At 36.6% G+C, this 22,830-nt stretch overlaps 1 protein-coding gene across 1 annotated transcript in view; it reads right to left on the bottom strand.

The window, feature by feature from the left end:
• SEMA3E (semaphorin 3E) overlaps window positions 1-22,360 on the bottom strand; it is a 129,655-nt gene extending 107,295 nt beyond the window's left edge. The window contains exon 1 of the mRNA XM_005489170.4: window positions 21,472-22,360. Coding sequence (XP_005489227.2) covers window positions 21,472-21,586 — 115 coding nt within the window. The 5' untranslated portion in view covers window positions 21,587-22,360. The remainder of the gene's footprint in view (window positions 1-21,471) is intronic.
• Between the last annotated feature and the right edge of the window lie 470 nt (window positions 22,361-22,830).

Below are 22,830 nucleotides of genomic sequence, written 5' to 3'. Positions count from 1 at the left end.
ATTCAGCTACTGACCACTGCAGGTGAATAACAAGAATTCCTGCTGGTGAAAGGCATATGTTATTGAAATCTAGGGTGAAAAAAATATTGTTCAACAAGATGTGGACATATGTGTTTTTTTGGATCTGTGAGAATGATAAACTGTCTAACTGATCCATAGTGAAGTAGGAAACTCTATCCTTTCCTTAATTAATTGTCCAGTAAACTGCCTATACTCCATGGATCTACTCTCTACCAAGCTGAAGCACCAGGGATCACTGATTCTCAATTACACATAGTGAGTGCAAGATTTTAGTGCCCTGCAGGCTATTCAAACTGAAGTCTTGTTGCTTAAGTCACAGACTGGCCCCCAGCATCTTTTTAAAGTCTGAAATTACTGATGGAAGGAGAAAATAGTTAATGGCCAGTACAAAAGTTACTGAGCCAAGAAATGCTAACCTCCATATTGTAACATTTATCTGTTTTTCAGACAATCCCACAGGATAAGGGAATCTGTCTTTAGAACTTTGAGAGATATTCAAATGACAAGGAAACCTTTTTTGAACATTGAGACATGGTATTGAAATATTGTATTTACCTATATAAGTATTACCTATAGCAGAGTTTTACATCTCTTAATATGGTCCTAAAATAAAAAAGCAATTTATAAAGCTACTTAGAAGTACAGGAAAACAGCTATCATGCTTTATAAGAAGAAACAAATTCAAAATACAATATACAACAGAAAACATAAGACAATTACATAATTAATTAAATCCAAAACATTGCCAGAGCCAAATAATAAATAACAAGGGACTCAGGACCTGTGCAATATATATATAGACTTTATCTATGAAGATCATTCCCATAATGTGAATAGTGAGAATGGTTTCTACAACAATATATCTATTTTTATCCTTATTATTTCTTTGAAAAAGAAGAATTATTAACTTACAACAAAATGGGTATATTCATTTGAGCAAGGATATAGCTTTTTCAAGACAGTATCTAAAAAGTTCATGCAATCTACTCTGTTGCTGTTCATTGTTATTTTCCACAGGCCGAGCAATGTATTCACAAGGAGAAAAAAGGCAGAGATACATAAAAGATACAGAGATACACACACAGTCTTTTTTATCTACCGTCCATCTATCTGGGATCAGATTTAAAAATTTCTGCAGCAATTGATATTGTTTTAAACACTACTACTAACTATAATAATTAGTGACAGGACCCAAGGAAATGGCATGGAGATGAACCAGGGGAGTTTTATATTGGATATCCAAAAAATGTTTTTTCCCCAGAGGATGGCTGGATATTGGAAGAGCATCCCCAGAGAAATGGCCACATCACCAAGCCTGACAGAGTTCAAGAAGTTTTTGGACAATGGTCTCAGGCACAGGGTGTGATTCTGGACATGTTCTGTGCAGGGCCAGGAGCTGGATTTAATGATCCTTATGGGGCCCTTCCAAATCAGGACGGAATATGATGATATTCAAGTAAAGAGAAGCCCATATCTCCTTTACAAATGTAAGGCAGCTTAAAAAAGGAAAAAAAAAGACATTTTTAAAACTTCTATTAATCATAACAAGTGAGAACTTGGCATTTAAAGTTGTTATGGTGTAAACCATAATATAAATTAATGCAACATAATTCCTCAGTTCAAATCTGTTCTCAATGTGCTCATGTAAGTCAGCCTGAGATCACCAACTATAGATGTCAAAAGGCTGAATTGAATTCCATTCCCACAGTTCCAAACAGTCAATTTGTCCTAAAATTGCCTACCCAAACTGTATTGGCAAGTACAGAACTAGCAATGTTACAAAATCAGAGTTCTTGCCCTTCTTTAAGATGGAGTGAATGTACAAAAAAAAATCATATCTGAGGGATTTTCTTGTAATTCTCTATCTTCCTTAAGAATATAGTTACATTTCTATTTCTGATCCTAGTTATAAATACAGGGATAAAAACAAGGCACGAGGGAAATAGCAGAGATATTTAGATAAACTATCTAAATATTTAATATCCTAGAACACTGCTGTTCTTTGTTTTGGTTTTCATTTCAACAAAGTTATCGTTTTGGAGTATGGCTTATGTGAATCTTTGCTAACAACTGGTTTTAAAATAAGTCAGTCCCTTTCCACATTTTATTCATGGAGCCTGGTTGCGATTTTCCCAAAATGTAGGTAAGGAAAAGAGAGGCTACAACTTCTAATGCCAAAACATTTGGAAAAAGCAACAAGTTTTCAGACACAAGATCTTTTCTGCAGGTATATCAGATGTTACAACTCCCCCTCAGATGCAGGATTGTGATCTCACAGCATGACAATTAGCGTTTCAGTTAGATTAAGAGTGTCCTAACGAGGAAAATACCCCAACTGTTCTACTGATTGAAATCTGGAAGAATAGGAAGACCACCCATTTATTCAGTGGATATATGTCTGTAACTGCAACAGAGGACAGCATTTAAAAATGCAGGATACACAGGTCAAGAGTAGGAAGATTACTAGTTTAGACAGAACTTTAAATTTCTGCTCTCTTTCTACTGTGTTGACATGACCTGTAAATAATAAGAACACTGCAGATTATCACAACAACCTGTGAATAACGTGTCCATCATCATTCTGGTTGCAGCATGTGGGTGATGGCAGTAAGGGCAGCCCTAATGAGGCAAAATATTATAAATCATGCCAGAGGAAGTGTGTCACAGCCTTACCCAATTTCAGCACATTAATCTGCACCATCCTGAAGCCAACTCCTGTGGTTTTTTAAAGGTGATTTCCCTGGTTTGCAGTTTTTTTTAGGGGGGGGGAGAAGAAACATGATGGAATAATTTTCTCCTTTTCCTTTCATCCTGCCCCACTGAAATTTTTCACAGGGTGCTCACAGAATATTCCTTTTCTCCTATAAGTCCAGCAATAGTCCTAAGAGCCAATCACTACAGGAACAGTTCAAATGGACTGAAGAATCATAAACAACCAAAAACTGAGAGTGAATGCATATAAATCTGGAAAAATTACTTAATCATACTATTTTATGAATTAAAATGGAATATTCTACACAAATATGATTAATAACCACCAGAGCCTAAAAGCAACTTAAGTTCATAAACACCAGCATATTTCTAACACCTCCAAGACAGTTAATTGTGAACAGAAAGAAAGAGGTAACATTTGAAAGGATCACACTTCATGCTTCTTCTGCTTCTTCACTATTGTTAATGTGGGCTTCTCCTAGGTTCTCATTCACACAAGAAATCTTAGGCTAAGTTCAGGAGAACTACAAATGAAGTGAAAGCCCAGTTTGGGCTGTGGTATGTGAGCTGATTCTGCCCTGATTTTGCAGTGAGGATGCAGTGAAAACAAAACTAATTCAGCTTCCAAACTCACAAGCTGCCTCAAAATTTGGAAAAGATCACAAGAGACTCAGCCAGCTGAAGCACTAAAACGTCAGAGGGTTTGTTCACAGAAGTCCCAAACACATGTTCTGAGGATATGCTGAACTTGAACTTCCTCATGTGATATATAGCTCAAATCTTGGTAAAGATTAGCCTTAATGCATACAATAATGTATATGAATGGGATGTATATTTAAACAGGAAGGTCTTGTCCTTTCTGTTTCCCTTTTTCTATAGAATATTTTTCTAGAACTATTTGATCAACATCTGAGAGACAAGTGAAACTTAAAATTCCATAGAATACAATGCATTATTCATTAGATATTTCTGGATTCATTATGCACTGATTTTAACAACTCAGAACAAATTCCACATATTCTTATAGCATCAGTCATCATTAAAAAATCTTTTACCAAGGGAATCTATGTTTTTAACACACACAACAAACACAAAAGAATATTCAATTTGGAAATGCTCAGCTTGGGAAAACAAAAACACCACTTATTCAGTAGTCATGAATGATCTATTGTTCTGTAAAGTTATGTCCCTCTTTTTCCAGATTATCCAAGAACAGAAGAAAGTTTCATCTGTTATTAAACTCTGGATAGCCTGAACAGTACATCAGAAATATAGTCTAGTAACTTAGCCATATACAATTCACCCAAGAATTTATTACAGATTGAGACATTTTTATTAAGTCAAAAGTTGAATGATTTCAACTATGAATTCAGTCGTTGGTTGTCCATGTCTCAGAGTTAACACAGAACTTATTGCTACTAAAATTCTTTAAACTTTTTCCAAGTTGAAGTGGAAATCTAAAGGCGCAAATAAAAAAGTGCATCTCTGAAAAAGGTTGACAGCTTTGGAAACCAAAAGTTGCACACACAGTTCCACTGCCAGCAAACATGTTGTATTCTCAAATTAAATGTTTTAAATAATAGACAATTTTCCAGAAAATTTGTAGAGTTTTCTCCTTATCCAATTAGGTTAACAGAATTACAACTGCTGCTGCTCTGAAATGCACACCAGCCAGAGTTTTTGATGTCTTCTGCAGTTGAATGACAATTTGATGTCTCTGTTCTCATTGCCATTGTGAATTCTTATTGAAATCCAGCTCCACAAAATTAAAAGTAACCTTAAAACAAGTATGGGGTTTAAGTGGACTACAGGGAGTTAATGATATTCCAGACATCAGTACAAGTTACAGAACTCAACACAGTTTCCAACTTATTATAATAACCTGAGCACCACAGAAAATGTTGTAAATAAAAAAGTGTCAAAGAAAGGCAGTTAAAGCCCATTGCCAGTCCTTGTTAAATTATAGTGTAAGCACCAGAAAGCAGCATGAGAAAAACTGGAAATAAAGGAATGTTGATTTTGATACCAAACCTGGATGTCAGTTTATTATGGTTTTTTGGATATAATAGAAGGACAGGAAAAGAAAATAATAAACAGGTATCTGACCATTTTACATCAAGAAGAACATGTAGTCTGCCTCTAGTTTCTGCTATTCTACAGGACTTCTTAGAGAAAAGGAAACAAACAAACAAAAAAAAACAAAAACAAAAAGAGGGGGAAAGCAACCTTAAAACCTGCATCCAAATTGTTTATCAAAAGACAGAAAACATCCGTTCTCTCCTACAGAAAATACGTTCTTTCCTGAATGGAATTAGGATCAGATTGACAGGGTTGAAAGAAACGGTGGCCCTGTGTCTTTTCAAACATCACAAAACACAGAATCACAGAACCATTTAGGTTGGAAAAGGCCCCTGAGATCCTTGAGTCCAACCACAAACCCAGCACTGCCAACTCACCCCTAAATCTAAACAATCCATCTACACATTTCCCCAGGCAGCCTAATTCAATGCTTGACAGCCCTTTCCGTGTAGAACCTTTTCCTAATAGCCAACATAAACCTCCCCTGGCACAACTAAATCCTATACCTTGGGCTGAAAATTTAACTGTTGCTTTCTGTATTTTCAGTAGTTTTTTCAACTTTAAAAAAACCCAAACCAACAGGCAATACAAAACCTCCTCTTTTTGTAAAAATCTTTAAGCATTTCTTCATCCAGAGCTCCCAAAATTGAGAAAGAAGCATACACCACAAAAGAATGGGTGGAAATACTTCCAGGGAGTACAAACAAGAACCTATATCTAATGCAACTGTTGAAAAAAAGTACATGTATTCTAAAATATGAGAAGCGCATTTATTTCTCAAATTAATGTAGAATACACAGAGAGAGGCATAAAGATATGGCACTACTTCTACTGGAGAGAATGTTACAGGCATGGTCTTGGCCAAGATTAGTGATGATACAGAAAAGAGTAATATTACATTAAAACATGTCTTAGACATCTCTTTTGTTAATTATCTGGCATAATAAAGAAAACATCTAAAGAAATTTTATTTTGCATGTTAAATGATTCCTTCTTGGAATGGCTTGTTTTGGAACATATAAAAGGAAGTTTTAATCAAAAATAAAAAAAATTATACTTGAGATATTCAGTAACAGTGATCAAACCAGAATTAAATTTAGTTCTCTTAGAGCAGCAATAATATAAAATAACAAACTAAAAAAAATTAACCTAAGATATGACATTTCAGAAGACTGTTAAAACCAAAACAAAAATTAAACTTACAACAAAAATAACTGAACCCATATAATATGAAGTTAACTTAAATCCTTGTATTACTAGCTGGAAGCTGCATAAACACATGATACTAATCACAACTATTTCTGGACCTTGAAGAATCAGGAAAACGAATTTTAAAAACTCCACTAGCAAAGCAAAAAATTCTTGGACTCTTTTTTTTGCATTAAGCAGAAACCTTTCCAAAATAAACAAATAGCCCATTGAGGCCAACAGAGGAGAATCAGCCATGAACATGAACTGAGGGGGATTTGATACTTGACCAAGTTATGATGAGGTAAAAGTTAGCATGAATGCCTCCGAATCAAGAAATTTTAGCTTCAAATTACCAACAATGCTGTGAAGTTAGTTTAATTTATATTTTCAGCAGGCTGTATATGTGCACTTAGATGCCACATGATTTGTTAAACCACTGGAACTCTTCTCTGCCTATGTGAATTGCAAAGTTAACATCAAATCTGAAGAATTTGTAGACAAACATCAAACCAGGGAAGTTGTCTACAGAAGGATCCATGTCACCAATGCTACTTTAGAATAAATGAGCAACTGAACATTTGTTTTCTTCTTCATCACAATAACTTAATAAAATAACTTTTCAAGACATAGTTGTTTCAAGTAAAGATGACAAACCTCTGTCCTAGAGAAAAAGCATCATTGAAAGTCACAGATAATGTGCTAAGTTTTTAGTACTTATTCACATTCATCCAAAAAAAAGGAATTTTGCCATCTCGGGATCTCTTATAATGGCAGATGAGATTTTCCAGAAAAGCATGTAATATTTCCAGAAATAAGTGCAAAGCTCTTTCAATTTACTGTCCATTTTTTTTTCTATATTTGAAACATTGAAAAGAGATTGTTTCAAAGAATTTTATGCAATGCTGAGCACTATAATTTTCAAAAACTATGACTTATTCTTAAGAACATCTCATTTCAAAACCTTGGACTTCAAAGAAAAAAGATGTATCTCAATTTATTAAATTTAGTGATTAGTGAGTCATCACTAAATCAGTTCATATGAAATTTCTGAATTAAATGCTTATCTGTGAACAAAACTAAGCATTATTGTGGAGTCTAAAATTGAAAGACAACAGCCATTTACTTTTTCAAAGCCTTGCTACTGTTTCTGACAACTGAGATAGGCCAAGGCTCGTTTTAACATTCCTAAACTATCTGCAAAATTGAAGTTAATTAACAGTATCTAGATAAACATTACAAAAGAACAAATGGCAGCAGCTCAAGGAAAAATTTGGTTTCATCAGCACACTAGAATTTTTGGAATGCATTTACAGCACAATCAATAGAAGGAAAAAGGTTAATTTATCTCACTAAGTATCTCAAAGCACTTTAAATAAAATGCTTCACCTAAAAACTTTGGAGTTTACAGATAAAAAAACCCTGCTTGTTAGCAAAGCATATAACAATTTATTACTAGTTTATCAGTCTGAGCTGAGAATGACACCATCTAAGATAATACAAAGTAAATACAGAATACCTTTTTGTTATTACTCCTAAAGCAGAATGTGCTCAGATACCCATAGATTGTTATTTTTTAGCTTGCTTGTTTAATGCACTTTTCAACTACCAGCCTGATTCTTCTTTTCATGAAATTTTCATGTTAGCAAGTCTTTTGGGAAAAGATTGCCCGTGCTGATATAGTGGGTTTGATTTAGGTTAAATGAAGCCCCATCTCACTACCTCAGTTACAGGGTCTTCTCTAAACATCCAGTGCAAATGTTTATCTAGTGAGGACTCTCATCTTTCAGTCATATAGAATTTATGTGGTCATTTTTTCCAAATGTTCTTTTTGTTTAGCATTATATTGATCTGGGACACCTCCATCATTCCTTGGCTCCTGGCTTTAATATTCTCCAGAATTCTGTGCTCCAGAAATCTCCACATGTATGCACATCCCCAAGACTCCCCTGGGAATAAAAGCATGTCAAAATCCTAGAGGAAAGTGCCAGGATAATAACTCTAACCCATTTGAAAGCAAGGAGTAGAACAGAAAACAGCTTCCAAGTACTCATTTATTCCACTGTCTTCAATTCACTGCCAAAAAACTTCAAAACAAATCCCCATGTTTCTATTAATTTTAATTCTCCTAATCCTTAAGAATACAGATTTAGTGCCTTTAATTCATTAAAAAAGAAAATACCTTCAGGGCAAATCATTATTAGATATCATGTACATTTCACAGGAACAGCTACCTGCAACACAGGAGACTGAAATTTCTATAGGAACTATTGGAAAAGATAGTTATGTTGCCACTGAAATGTCAGTAGTTATCTGACTTCTCTACACTATTATCAGTTTGGAAGGACCAAAAGAGAGGAATCATTTATCCCAGTAAAAATTATTTTATTGCCTTTTGATCTAATTTCCCTAGAAAATCAGGTGTTCTGGAGCACTTTGCTAATTGGTGACACAATCCTTGTTCTCTATGACACAAGAGATCCCACTGACCAATTTTAAATTTTGTGGGAAAAGAGTGAGAACAAAATCATTAGATAAATAATACAATTAGCAGGCCAATTAACTGTCAAGTAGCACACGCAAACTAACTGGTCAAGAAGCCCATGCAGAAATAATCATACCTCTGCTGGTTTTGGCCCACCTAGAGAGCCAAATAAGTGTTTAATGAATAAAAAGGGTTGAAGAAATACTGCAGAAAGTTCCATGGGAGGGATATGGTTGCTATAAGGGAGACTTCAGTGCCTGGGATGCCCTTATATCTGCAGTAAGAAAACACTAGGGATGAGGAAAAGTGAGTATGACTTTGGAAGAATTAAGTGATTTAATCAAAAGTGAAGCTATATAAAAAGCTAATAATAAAGAAAATAATGTCTCCCAGTACTTCAGTAGAGGAAAGAACAGAAAAAAACCCAAGGCACATGTGATATAAGGATAAGGGAGTATAGAATACATCCTTCATTTTCCAAGTTTATCTTCTTTAATGATAGCCTGCTACTGAGGCATGTTCATATTCCTTATTGCCAGTGTCACACTGCTCAAAGCTATTTCAGTCTCATGAGATAAAACAATAGGTAGTTAGAAGGAAGTTTTAGTCTCCATGTAGGTTGTATAATTCTACTGGGAAGCAAATTATGAGGTTTAGGAAGATTTAAATATATCACAAGAGTTTGCTGAAAGTTTTCCATAAAAATTCAAATTAATCCAGATTTCTCAAATCTAATTGGTGATCATATATTATTGGTCATTGAATAAACCCAACAAAAAAACTCTCGGTGAAATAAAAGGCCTTGACTTTCCAAAAAATAAATATCTTAATTATAAAAATATTTGGTTTAAAGACAAGTTTCATAGGTACTATAACTTCTATAAGCATCATATCAGATCTCTGGATTTCACCATCCAAGATAGACACCAACCATCAGTTGTGAGGTCTTTAATTGGGTTCATCTTCTATATTTTCAGCAGGTGGGAGGTCTTTCTAAGGATTGAAAATCAGTATCTGTTTAGGTTAGGAACTGATGGGTTAAAAGCAAGTCTTGTCCAATCAACAGCATTAAGATCCAGAAGACTTTAAAATCCATAATTTTATTTCTTTTTAAATTATTACCTCCACACTCTAGTGCTCTCAAGCGCATTTTGTAAAGTCTGTGAACAATTCTGTAGTGAGTAAGCAGCATCAGCATTGTTACAACTCCTGTGAAACCAACTGCAGGACCCGAGATGCCAACAGAAACCTCTTCTCTCCCTGTGCTACTGTGATGTGTTTGCAACAATAATTATTGTGCTTAGGTGGATGCTGTAACAGCTAACCTCTGCAATCAAAATTAAAATGCCTGGCAAAAGCTGACCTTGAAGACTGAAGGACCAAACAATTACAAAGCAAAACGACTGAGACAAAATTCACACAGAAATCAACACCTGTAGAAACTTATCAGCATGTTGTGAACAGCTGAAGGCAGAGGCCAAACCACTCCAACAAGGCTGAAGCAAGGCTGCAGTCCTGCATATAATGTATGACTAATTCAGAAATCTCTGGAGCACCTTTTCATCATAGGTTAGAAATCTACCAGTTAATTTATAGTATAGACCATTTAAAATCTAAAACATGCTAAGACATGACAAGTTTAACTCTCAGCTTTTCCCCATGGGTGCTGCAACACTCCAAGGCACTGGTATCAGATATCAGGAAATGTCAATATCTCTGTTACCTGTCAACAATCCCAAGGTAAGGCATTTCTATGCTGCTATCAAATTCACAGCACACTTTAGGAACTGTTTCACAAGAATGCATAAACATTAGTTATTATTATTTTCAAATTTCCATGCTGCAATTTTTTTGCTTTGTTTAACTCTTAAATTAGAAGTACAAGGAGTTTTCAACAGCCCAGGCATCTAATTTTACAGCTCAAGGATTTTAGTGCTATTACACATTAAAGCAGTAAATGTGAAACCACAAAAAAAGAAAAAAAACCCATTAGCCTGATATTATGAAGTAACTCGTTTCATTTTCTAAGAAAGTAAGGGGTTGTTCCATGTCAAGAAAATTACAGAGACCACATATAGCACTTATAAAATTTATTCTACAATTCTAAATGACATGTACCCACACATATTACAGTGCTCTAAAAAGCCTGAAAGAATCATCTTCTGCAAATACAATTTTCCTTATGACAAAGGAGGGCAGTAAGTTGTAATTCTCAAGATTTTCCATAAGTGTTTAACTGCAGAATAAAATGGAAAGTGAAATTTTACACAAAAATCAGAATTTTCAAAGTTTAAAGTCGCTTTGAAATGCCTGGGGTATGGACAAAATAGAACAACATTTGTCATTGATCTTAATGGATCACACTACAGGGATGGCCTCAAAAAATCCATGCCATAGATTCTGATCTTGCAAACAAATCCCAACTTAACTTTCAATCAAAGAAGCAATTTGTATAATTAAAAGTACACACATAAGATCAAATACTTATAGAACCATAGCTTTAGGATGCAGTCTTTAAAGCCACTTTTTGTGCAGTGGAAATAACCTAGCTTGTATCTAACCTCCAGCTGATTTTTACTGCTTCTTTGCTGAGGAGTAGATGAGCTATGGCAGACAGCTGCGAGTGGCTCACTTATTTCACACAAAAGTACATCAATTTAGTTTAAACTGTTCTGAAAGCTTCTTAACCTAAGCATGCCATGCTTAATCTAAATCAGCACATTGTGCATGGAAGCAGGTGCAGAGCACATCAGTCATGACTGTGGGGCAGAGACAATTGTGTCCAGCAGCTCTGGGAGCAAGAGCAACTTACAGAGCTCAAATGACTACACCTCCATCCTCTTCTTCCAGACCATTATTAGGTCAAAGACACACTGCTTAGGAATAATATCTTTACTTATAGTTTATCAAGGCAATAGTACTGCAGCTTGCAAACTCTGCACTAAGTCATTCTCAGGCAAAGGGTTTTATCCTTGCATGTGTAACATGCTAGACCTATCATCAGACATTCTTCCAAATTCATCCTACTTACTTTTATTGAAATGTAAGGGCTCTGGTTAAGCTGACCACTACTTCCCCTCTAAACTCAAGAGAGGCAGAAACACACCTCCAGTTGCAACAATGACCAAATGGATCACCTCTTTCAGAGAGTATGGTCAGGAGTAAGCAATATGCTGACAACTTTGTAGTCACAAAAGTTTATGGGAGATTTGCTATTGTAAATAGTAAAATAAGCTCTCTCTTCAACTTTTGTATTAATTATTCTGTTTTTGTAATAAAGGTTTCATGTATTTAGCAGGAGAATTTAAGGACAGTATACTGTGTTCAGAGCCATTGCTGGAGAAACACTCTTTACTGCAACTTTGGCTTCTAAACGTGAAGCATTTTATTTACAAAAACTCAATTCTTCTAGAAATGAAATAACCACTGCAGAGCTTGAGTGTTAAACCACAGAAGCTGCAGTCATTCAACAAGGAATACTATGGAATCAGTAAAGTGCTTGGGACTGTTTACAGCCTGCTTATGAGCTATAATAAGTGCTGAACCTGCTGAATACTTTAACACCTTCTCAGCAGTGTGTTTAGAAATGACTGCTATCCCAGATGCTTGTGTAACCTGAAAATATGCAGGGGGACATGGCCATGCCTAAGATAAGCAGAGAAGAGAGAATAATGACTTAACTCCATGTAAACACGGGCACGTAAAGACAAGACATTTTCTCAGCAATAACATTAATAAGAACAAGATCTCCAAGAGAGTTTATGTCTTTCTGGGCTCCCAGACAGCACATACTTTCAAGCTTTGCATCATACCATTCTCAATCAACTAGGATGAAATATTTAATATATAAAGGAATGGGTTTATTTTCCTTTACTCTTGGCTTTTACCACACACCCACAGGAGAGCACTTAGCTTAATCATAAATAAAGAGTTGCAGGAGCTCATGGAATTGAGCAACACTTGCTAACCTTTAACTTTCTGGATGAAAAATGACCTTCAGCGATGACCCCAGTGAATAGTGCTATCTGGAATAGTTCCCTCACATCAAGAAACCTATTATTTTGCTATTATTAAGTTTTAGTAACACTGCTGGGAGAAACCATCTGTTAAAAGAGAAACAAGGTACTAACCCTTAGGTATGTGGGGTCTGTTGTTTTCTGCAATCAGTTTAAGGCACTTTTCATTCATTTTGTACCATTTCCTTTCACCAGTGTCAGGAAGATCAGAATAAGAAAAGACCAAAATCCTTGTGATGTTTATTGCACATCAACAAATAAAAGATATATTTACAGCTGCATTCACCACTTTACTAGGCCTATTAAACAAATGTGTTGTAAGAAAGAGCTTATAAAGCAAACTTAGCAACAGTAAAAACCCCATTGTTTGACTCCCCACAGAAGATTCAATTGCTTCACAGTATGAAGTCAGGAATCCTTTAGATGAAAATAAACACAGAAGTAGAGAACAGAGACATTAAGGATGTGAAGAGGAGTTAAATCTTCTTTCACTGAATGCCTATCTTCCAAGCAATGGTCCCTTGGTTTAGAGAATTATTTTTGGGAAAAAAAAAAAAAAAAAAAAACCTATCATTATGTTAGAGGAGTCTAGCATGGGTTGAGAATTTATGTTTGCATATAAATATATTTTGGGGATTTAAAAAAAATTGGGACGATAAACTGCAAATGCTGAACAAGCAAATCTCCTAAAACCTGAAATTCTTCATTACTGATGTAGTAAAAATGCTAGCAACATGATTTCACAAGGACCATAAACAACCTTTTTTTTTATATCTATTCCTGCCAAATCACAGTCTGAAGAGTACTGTATATTGCCTGTCATCAAATTCTTATAAATAATGAACATCTTTTGCTCAGGCCAAAGGGATAGGAGAAGCTGTCAGTGATATTTTTGCCTTTCTCCCATTTTTGACTACTAGACATTTTTTGGTTGAGTTTATGTTGGGTTTTTTTTATTTTTCATTAATGAAATTTTTGGCCTTTATTTAGCATGAAAATACAGAAAAAAATTATTCATAAGGATCCTTTGAACAATATTGCAGTAGATCCCACAAAGCAGACAAGTCTCATGCTTCTCATATAATCTTCCTTGACTAGAAAGTTTCCTTCACAATTAGGAACTTTGGATATGAAAATTCAAAAAGAATGGTAATATAATTTCTGAATGTTACACGTATATGTCAAACTAGGCTTTGCCATTTGACCATTAGAAGGTTTCTTTTACATTGACTTTATAATGTGCAGAAGTTGGCAAAACCAGTTTTTAATCCATTCCTTGATACTGGAGGTCTAAGTACCAAGAGGCAACCAGCAGCAGGCAGGTGAGTTACAGAGGGTGCTGTGGCACTGTGCTTCCCCATGGAAAAGCAAAGACAACATGATGGATTATTGCTGCTTCCTGGGACACAGAATTGGTTCTGTTCTTGTGGAGTTTATGAGGGAAAAGGTTGGCACTTCCACAGGGCAAATGGAGTTTCAGTCTGAAACACAACACTGCATTCAGCAACAAATCTCAGATCATTACATGTAACTGGAGGACTCTTGTTGACTTTTAATAAGAGTTGAGCAGATCCTGATTGACAGAACAGGCAATAAAGCACACCAGGTACTCCAGCGAGACACGGCAGAAAGACATGACATAAACAACTGCCAATTCTCTGCTTTCACCTGAGACTAATAAAAAGTAATTTAAAGATGAGATTCAACTTTTATTTCATCAAACATTATTTTGCAGCCACACGAGCGAATCAAGTTTTGCAGCTATTGGCTGCACACACAGGCTGGGTGTCATGCCAGGGCCAAGATGTTTGGCAGGCATCCCTTTGACAACTCTGTGGTTGCAGACCTCCTGTACATACTTGCACAGAAACTGTAAAAGGAACCTTTGACATGCATTTCATTCTGGAGATCCTCTCAATTTCAGGTAGAATAAGAAGGGGTAGACCAGAAGAGGAACAAAGATTCATCACTAAGATTATATACTCACCAAGAGCAGTGCAGCTAAAAAGTGCATTTGGATGCTTGATTGTAATGCGCTGCAATTTACAAACCCTTTGAAGAGGTCTAGCATCAAAATGCCACAAAGAACCCCTGAGACAAATCAGAGAAACCATTCCTTCTGTTTGTAACATTGCGTCCTAAAATATGAAAAAATCATCACCAAACAAAATTTATCTTAAAATACTCCTGCTTGAGTGATTTTTATAAGTATGAAAATCATCACAGGGCAAGAAAAAAACTGAATACATAATGGTACAGTCCTGCTTTACATTGTTTTTAAAGGGGAAAAAAATAATCTTTAGACTGCTATGAAATAGTTTGCCAAAGGGATGCAACATGAGTGAAAGCATATCAATTTATAGCTTAAACTAAGAAAATGCTTAGAGGAAATGCACATTGAAGTCAGATTTCAATTGAAGTCGTTAACAAGGAGAAATCTCTCTTCCAAAACATGAATTTGTAGCCTTGAGGGTGATCAGAAGAACCAAGATCAAGGACAAAATGGAATTTGTCAAATGGAGATAAACACATTGGTTTTGAAATTGTGCTCTAAGAGAATAATGATGGTTTCCTTTGTTTTAATACATACAGTAGGCTCAGTAGTGTCAGTTCCTCAAACTGAATCTTGGTGATGACATTTCAAATTTTTCACCAATTTAATGATTGAGTTTATTTTTAAAACTTCTCAAATATTATTTCTTCAAAATTATTTAAGTCCTTTCTTAAGAGGAGTTTGAAATTATGGCTAAAGTACTACATATTTTTATAATGCAATATTTTCATTCTTTTTCAACATGCTCTTTCATGTTTAATCCTGAATCCTTAACTGATTTAAATAAATGCCAAACATTAACTAACCAACACAAAACATTTTAAATAGTATACTCAAGAGGGCTTTTTTCCCTGAAAAACAAAGATTGTTATCTTTATTTCTACAGGCTATGAATTTCTTCAAGAAATGATGATTTTTGTAATTACACTGTCTGCATGCTATAACTTCATCACATTTGCCTGGCTACAAGAAGAAAACCAGGGCAAGAGTTTTAATAATATATAAATTTCCATTGCACACTTTCAGTATATTTATTGATGAAAAGTTCCTCAAAAGGCCTGACACAGATGCTCACCCTTGCACACCATCCTGTAAATCATGTAAATAACATTAATCCTCTTTTCATTTAAGCAAAATATAACGCCTGCTTTCAGTGAAATAATGATGAGTACGATATCTGATGAAGAGTTTAAAATAGCAGATGGTGTTATCACTTTGAAAGCAGGGAGCTAGCTGCAGAGAAGCAGCAACATGCAGGATATTCTGATCTTGCACCTTCAGATAGTGCTTTAAAGCAGGAACAGGAAAGTAATTGATGTTAGGCTGCAAACCGTCTGCTCCTTGCATCCCTGGCGTGGCACTTATCGCCCCAGAGCTCTGCTACAGCAATACTTACAGCAGCCTTTGTCAACAAAGTGCAGTTATGAAAGGAACTAGCATACATTCTCTGCCAAAAAATCCCTGTCTCAGTGATCAAGGCACTCTAAGGTTACTTGTAAGCACTCCAGAACTTCCTAGCAGTCACCCCTTGTGATATGGGTAGATAATAAACCTGAATTTTGTCCTAAATGTTGGTAGACAATCAGTTGCCTATCAAGAGGGAGGTGCAAAAGCTCTCCTCTCTGCCTCAAAAGTGGCCTTGAGATGCTTGTGCATCTTTGCCTAAGATATTTCTAAGCAGACATTGAGTTCTATGTGGCCCTGAGAATGATAAAATATTACTCATCACGTGTTTTTTCCAAACACTCTTAATTCTCATTATCAGCCCTTATAGCCAAGCACATTTATGTGTGGAGCCATAATAAAAACCATTCGTTTCTAAACACTTGGAATTTTACTGCTCTTTAATTCAATGTAAGAAATAAAAAAACTTCAATCTGTTACATACACACACATATTTTACAGATACATACATATATATATATAATTTATATGTATATATGCATGTGTGTGAATAGATATATGATATCCTCTACTGTTTTTGTACACAGAAATCTCTGAACTATGTATAAACAAAGACCACAATTTGGTTCCTTATCTTGGTCAAAGTCAAGGTGATTTATATCAAGCATGAATTAACATCATTATTGGATTTGAATTTGTTTTGGTAGGAAAACTGCTCTTTCCTAGTCATTCAAAACCAGTGAAAGCTGTTAGAAATAGAAAACATTTTCATGTATGAAATTGAACCAGTCATAATTCAGCCTTAGGTTATGTGGCTGGTCATTAATTAGCCAGGATTTAAGTGGCCAGGTGATTACTAATTAAAAATATTATACTTTGATTAAACATTTGCCTACTTTAGAATTCGGAAGTGACTGTCTAAATGTGCCCTACATTTTTGTTACTCAATGTAACTGTTAGTCCCTGAGTAAATTTTACTGCCCTCTAGCTAGAGAACAGAGGAAGATATCATGGATAAACATGGTGAAACTCTTAGTCTTAATTACAATAAATTCTAAATTGAAAATATCAGGGAAGTTAAAGTAGGCGTGCTGAAACCAGTTCCTGCAAATGGCAACGAAACATTTTTTCTGCTGTAACAGACCTCAGCAGCCCTCCAGGATGACTAGTCAGCCTTAAAAAAACTAAATTCTTCCACATTCAATGTTTTATATTACACATTTACATATTAAAATCTGACTATGAGCATGGAGAGTATCAGTTTTTGTCTGCAACATTTCATCTCTCCCTTCCTTAGCAGTATGTTACTATTTGAAATAGTTGTGCTTGGAGAATACATTTTTATAACCCAGATGATTTCCTTCTAAGTTCAGTTTGCTCATTCTGCCTGCTGCAGCTTGACTCTACTGCAGAAAGTTGCAAGCAGTTCCAACAACAGGTAAAAAGACATATTTCAAAGGGTAAGGCAGGCACAGCTGGTTCTTACCCACACTTTTTCCAGACAAGAGCAGTGTCCAGTGCATAGCTGCACAACCTGAGGGTCAGGTAATGCCAAATCCCCTCAAGTCACTCAAGAGAACACAGTGGGTAAAACACAAAACAGATCCCTCAATATGTGCAAATTGCTGCATTTAACTGCACCAGACCCCATCGCTGCAACAGAACTGTACAGACCACTCCAAAGGCTCAACATCTCATTTTCGTACTGTATTACCTTTGTTCTTTACCATAATTATGAAGTAGGAAAAAAAATCCATCCCAAACCAATTAGAAATACAAATAAAACCATGCATAATGCTTGAATTAGACAATTATGTCCTTCATGTGCCTTTCAGGCCCACATGCTTCCAGTGTAGCTCTGTTAGGCTTATAAAAATATATCCCTCCTGTCCTCTGGAAACCCAATCCATTTCAATCTGTAATGTAAATAGTTTCTTTTTAACATGCAGTGTGTGCTGATTTCACCTTAATTATATATTTCCCATTGCGAGAACTCAAACTGTGGGATACTGGGAAAGAATTTCACCAGCAGCCTATAAAGAACAGGGGCTGAAGCTTGGCTTCCATTAACACCTCATTAGCCAGAGTCTGTACTGTATGTAAAATGAGCTAATGATTTTTAAATGAAGTTGTCAACCTATAACTTAATAATGCAGAAATCTATTTCTCTGTAATATGGACATGCTATAACACATGTTTATCTCTACAAATCAACGTGAAGATATTGGAGTACACAGATCTTGGTTGCTCATCTTCAAACACTGATCTTTAGTGCAAACATAACACTAATACCACAAGTGGTACTGATTGCAGTATAAATTTCCTAATGGACACAAGATCATGGTTTGAGGAAAACACCTTTAAGTTCTGGATATAAACCTATCTCAACTTACTAAAAATGAAGTTAGAACCATAAAAGACTGCTAGGTAATTATAGGATCAAGTCACATCTGATAAAGAAATGGCAACATGCACATTTGAGCTTAATGTGAATTGAAACCATCACCTGCCTTAGCAAAAATCACCATTACAGTTTGCATTGGCTTGTCAGGTTTAAGAGTAGTTCATGAGTGCAGGACTTTCATTAATTCCCACTGAAGCAGAGTAAATGGCCATGGAGTCAAACAGGGGTTGCACAACACATCCCTTAATTGGCAGGGGGATTGTGGTATTCCAATCCATCAGGCGACCCCTCTGCAAGGGTTAGGACCTGATCTTGCTGCTGTGGGTTTGGAGACGTGTGCACTGCAGGTGAAGGTCTGGTTTGCGGGGAGAGCAAAAGGCTCCCCTTCACTGTCAGGCCACTAACTCACTTTCACTGAGCACCACTTAAAAGTGATTTAAAGAGATGATTTGTGAATTGTTAAAAATCAAAGGACACTCTAATTCGTGCAAGTTTTCTCTTGATTGAATGGAAACAAGATTTTTAAATGGACTGGTTTCAATTATTCTTCCACAACAACAACAAAAAATCTGATGTCCATAACCTCATCATACTCATCACAGAAGCTCTTAACATTCCAGTCAGCACTGACCTATCTTGCAAGGACCTGAATTCCAACTAGCCACCAACATCTGCAGTTCCAAAGGGAGGCAGTGAGCAGGCCTGCTGACTTCCATTGCAGGGTCTTGGCAGTGAATTTTTTTATCTGAGGCTGCAGCTACTCCACACTGAAAATTTGCACTTATGGGTTTCATCCTCTCTCTGTGCCCCAACAGCAACTCACAGGACAGGCTGAAGCTCCTTCATACAGAGGGTGCACACCCACATCTTTGTAACTTCCCCAAGCTCTCTGGTACCCACAGCAGCCTTTCTCTGGAGCAAATGCAATTCATATGAGGGTCCCTCCTGCTGCTCCTGTTTGATTAGTGAGGACAGCAGTGACATTTGCTCTTTGTCTTCGCGCTGGGTCACTACATTCTTGTGGCAGGGCGGGCTGCAGTAGCTGTTCCCAGGGTGGCAGGCAGGTATGCCATTTCCAACCCTTGCCTGGGGATAGATATGTGGTCAGGCACTCCCCGCTGCAACGCTGCTTGTAAAATCAGTCTCATTTCCTAAGGGTGAAAAATGTGATGGGGTATTGTACAAGGTGAAATACAACATGGTGATGTGTATGACTGTGGTAGGGAATTGATGAGGACAGATCTTTCTGTGTTGCTGGATCTGAGGGAGCTGCCATCAGGCAGGTAAGGTTTGGCCCTCTGTGAGAAATTGATGTTTTAAGATCTCTTTGAAGATATCAGAGTTATGATGTGTTATGGCCAAATTACTGGCTCACTGCTGAAAAGAGAAGTAGTATGCAGTGAAATGTACACTAGTTCCAACCATTGGAAAGCAATTACTACTACAAGTGAGCAGAGAAGCAGTTAATAGTCACAGCACCACAGTGGGGAGCTTGCCAAAATTTTCAGCTAAGCCAAAGTCCTGAACCAACATAACACTTGGTCTATTTGTCTCATTTACTATGCTTTTCTCATCCCCCTTAACCCATCAGAAGCAAAATGTCAGTAACAATTAGAGCCCTAGCAGTTACATCTAGAAATAAATCAATATTCAAATGCACATTTTCAACAGTAAGGATGTGAAAGGATTATGCAATCAGCATTTGGCACTCATTCCTACTGTACTCTGAAGCCATAGGTTAAAAGAAAAGTGGTTTATGTGTTAAAAGGGGTCATATAATTTATTTCATTCAGAGCAATTAATTGTTTACTTACAAGACAGCTTTCCATGAAAAAATACTTATTTCTCTAAAACATTTCATAGCCCTATAAAAGCAAGCCCCATTTCTTATAGCTTCCTAGCAAGACTTTCAGACCAATTATCCTATTCAGCTTCTCCCTTCCTTATAATTGGTAATTTAGCTCGCTATATAAAACACAATTAAACCTTGTTAGGAGTAAAGCTGTATACACATGGATCTCTAGATGCTGCTAATTCTTAAAACTTAGCCATTCTTAAAATAGGTATTCTGATGTACTTCACACTGATGCAGCTTAGTTATCACTTGTATAGCCATTGAGATGTTCTTGAGTAAACTGGAATTTGCTCATTCCCAACAATGTCAGCAAAAAAGCATTTTGTTTTCATCTTTGCCTAAGAGGTAATGTCCAAACATTACTGAATGGCCAATCATCACTTTATCTTGCACAATTACATTTATTTCTCCTATTGCAATGACCATCTCTCATACCTGTGTAAGTATATAATCTACAAATGTATGCCCTGCTGCAGAGAACTGAAATGGCATGGCTATGCACAGGTATTTTATACATATACAAGATTAAACCCAAATCATAGGGAAGAGTTTAAATGACATGCAATGCAGAACAGAGACACTGAAGGAGCTAAGGAAGAAAGGTTCAGCCTTCAGGTAGCTGAGACTTAAATTTAAGCAAAAATAAAAGTTCTAAGTATTCCATAAAAATATGTCAGAAAAAATAACATTTTTCCTTTGGCTAACTCAGTGAAACAGCAAGCAGACTTACATTGGCAGGTACTCATTTTAATTATAGTGTGATGACACTTGCTAGTTTAGAAAATGAATCATATGGTTGCACAGGAATTCAGTCCTTTTGCCTTAGCTATATTTGTAGACAGATAGAATTCTAAAAGTGAAATAGACATTTAATTGTTCAAGGGTTACACGATGCATGTTTATTCAACAATAATTTTAGGTTATCTTCTCCATTTCTTTCCCTCTTAATAAGAGACCTGACTGCCTTCTTACAGCATGGAGAGTAAGAGAGAATGACATGCAAATCTAACACACTTTCAGGTAGAAGAATATTTCAGTAGTCTGAAATCATCACTGCAAGTACCTTAAGTCTTCCACAATTCACTAAACTTAATCTAGGATGCAGCTTAGCACAAGGAAACAATTCTCAAGATTTCTGAACAGGAACACTTTACTCCATCAAAGGACCATAATTTAATCCCGATGCAATGCATTCAGTGAAGGCAGTGGACTTGCAGAGTACAAAGTCTTGAAAAACCTGACACACTGACCTACCTTTATGTGACAGACGTAACCTCGGCTGCCTCGTATCTGCAGCGTGACATCCAGCCGGGAGCTCCAGTAACAAGCCACACAGTGCCAGCATCAGAAGGTCCTGAGCAGATGCCATCCTGCCCAGGATAAATTTCTTGTTCTCTTCACTGAACTGCTGCTGTTTGTTGTTTTGCTGGGGTGTTTTTAAGGCTCCAACTTCCACTTTGCCAGTGCAGTTAGATCTCTCTCTCTCTCTCTTTGGTCAGTTTTTGGGATGTCTCTATGGGAAATTCAGCGTTCATCAGAGCAGCACACAGTCTCAGCTAGCCATTTGTCAGGCTGTGCAAATGTCATGTAAAAATATTCCCCTCCCTAGGATAATTGTTTATAAAGTGCAAGGACATTCCAAGGCGTTACTCTGCAGTGTTGTGTCTTGAGCTGTCTTTAGTAACTCTGCCAGTGGATTCAGGAAGAAGCTGTATTTTCAGTCCCTCCTGCAAGGCAATTCATTCAGAGAAGGAGGGAGGGAGAGGAGAAAAAAAAAACCAACACGGAAAAAAGGAGAAAGCACCCTCCTCCTTGGTGCTCCTCAGAACTCAGCCCCTTGCTCTGACTTGCCAAACAGCTAGCTTTAATTCACCTTTCACCTTTGCTAATTAAAAACAAGAAGTGCCATTGCCTCCTGGAGTTGCAGGATCCACCCAGCGGGAAGCCGGGCTGTCAGGCTGCTGTATTCACCGGGAAAGTTCAGGGAGGGTTTGGGCAATGCACGGTCCTGGCTGCTCCTAGGAAGCGTTTAATCCACGTGCCGTGCTCTGATTCCTCAATCGCTGTGTGGTTTCACGTTGTAAAACGCCAGGAGAAGGGGCAGAATTTCTCCTGTCCCTCCCTCTCAAAAAGTCATTTCAGCTTTTGTTCCCAGCTCAGTTTTAGAGGAGGATCAACCCTTGCATTAACCATTTAAGTACATTATCACTCAGTGTCGTTAAACAGCATGCTCCTAAGTGGATCAGGGTAAAAAGAGTCTAGCTGTATACACTTTCTCACTTTAAAGAAAAAGGAGCTGCTTTTTACATTTTCCCCCCATTTATGTGCTTTTACATACTAGCTTCTCCTCTTTACATTTTAAATGTCTCTGAGTCTGGAACCTGAGGTCATTTATATATGTCAGTAAAATTATTTAACATAAATCTGAATATATACCTGTAGGATTGGCCAGTATTTAAAAAAATATAAAAGCCTGATCCAAGCACTGTGATGATTAACAGCATCAGATTTAAAAGTGCAAGCAGCTACCTCTTATACTGCTAACAAGTACCAGAAAACTTCATCTCTTTTTTGCATGTGTGACTTAAAATATACCCATGGCAAGAACTAGGT

The sequence above is a fragment of the Zonotrichia albicollis genome, chromosome 4 (assembly GCF_047830755.1).
Source record: "Zonotrichia albicollis isolate bZonAlb1 chromosome 4, bZonAlb1.hap1, whole genome shotgun sequence".
Lineage (NCBI taxonomy): Eukaryota > Metazoa > Chordata > Aves > Passeriformes > Passerellidae > Zonotrichia > Zonotrichia albicollis.
Note: the sequence above shows the minus strand (reverse complement) of the source record. Positions and strands in the feature narration are given on the sequence as shown.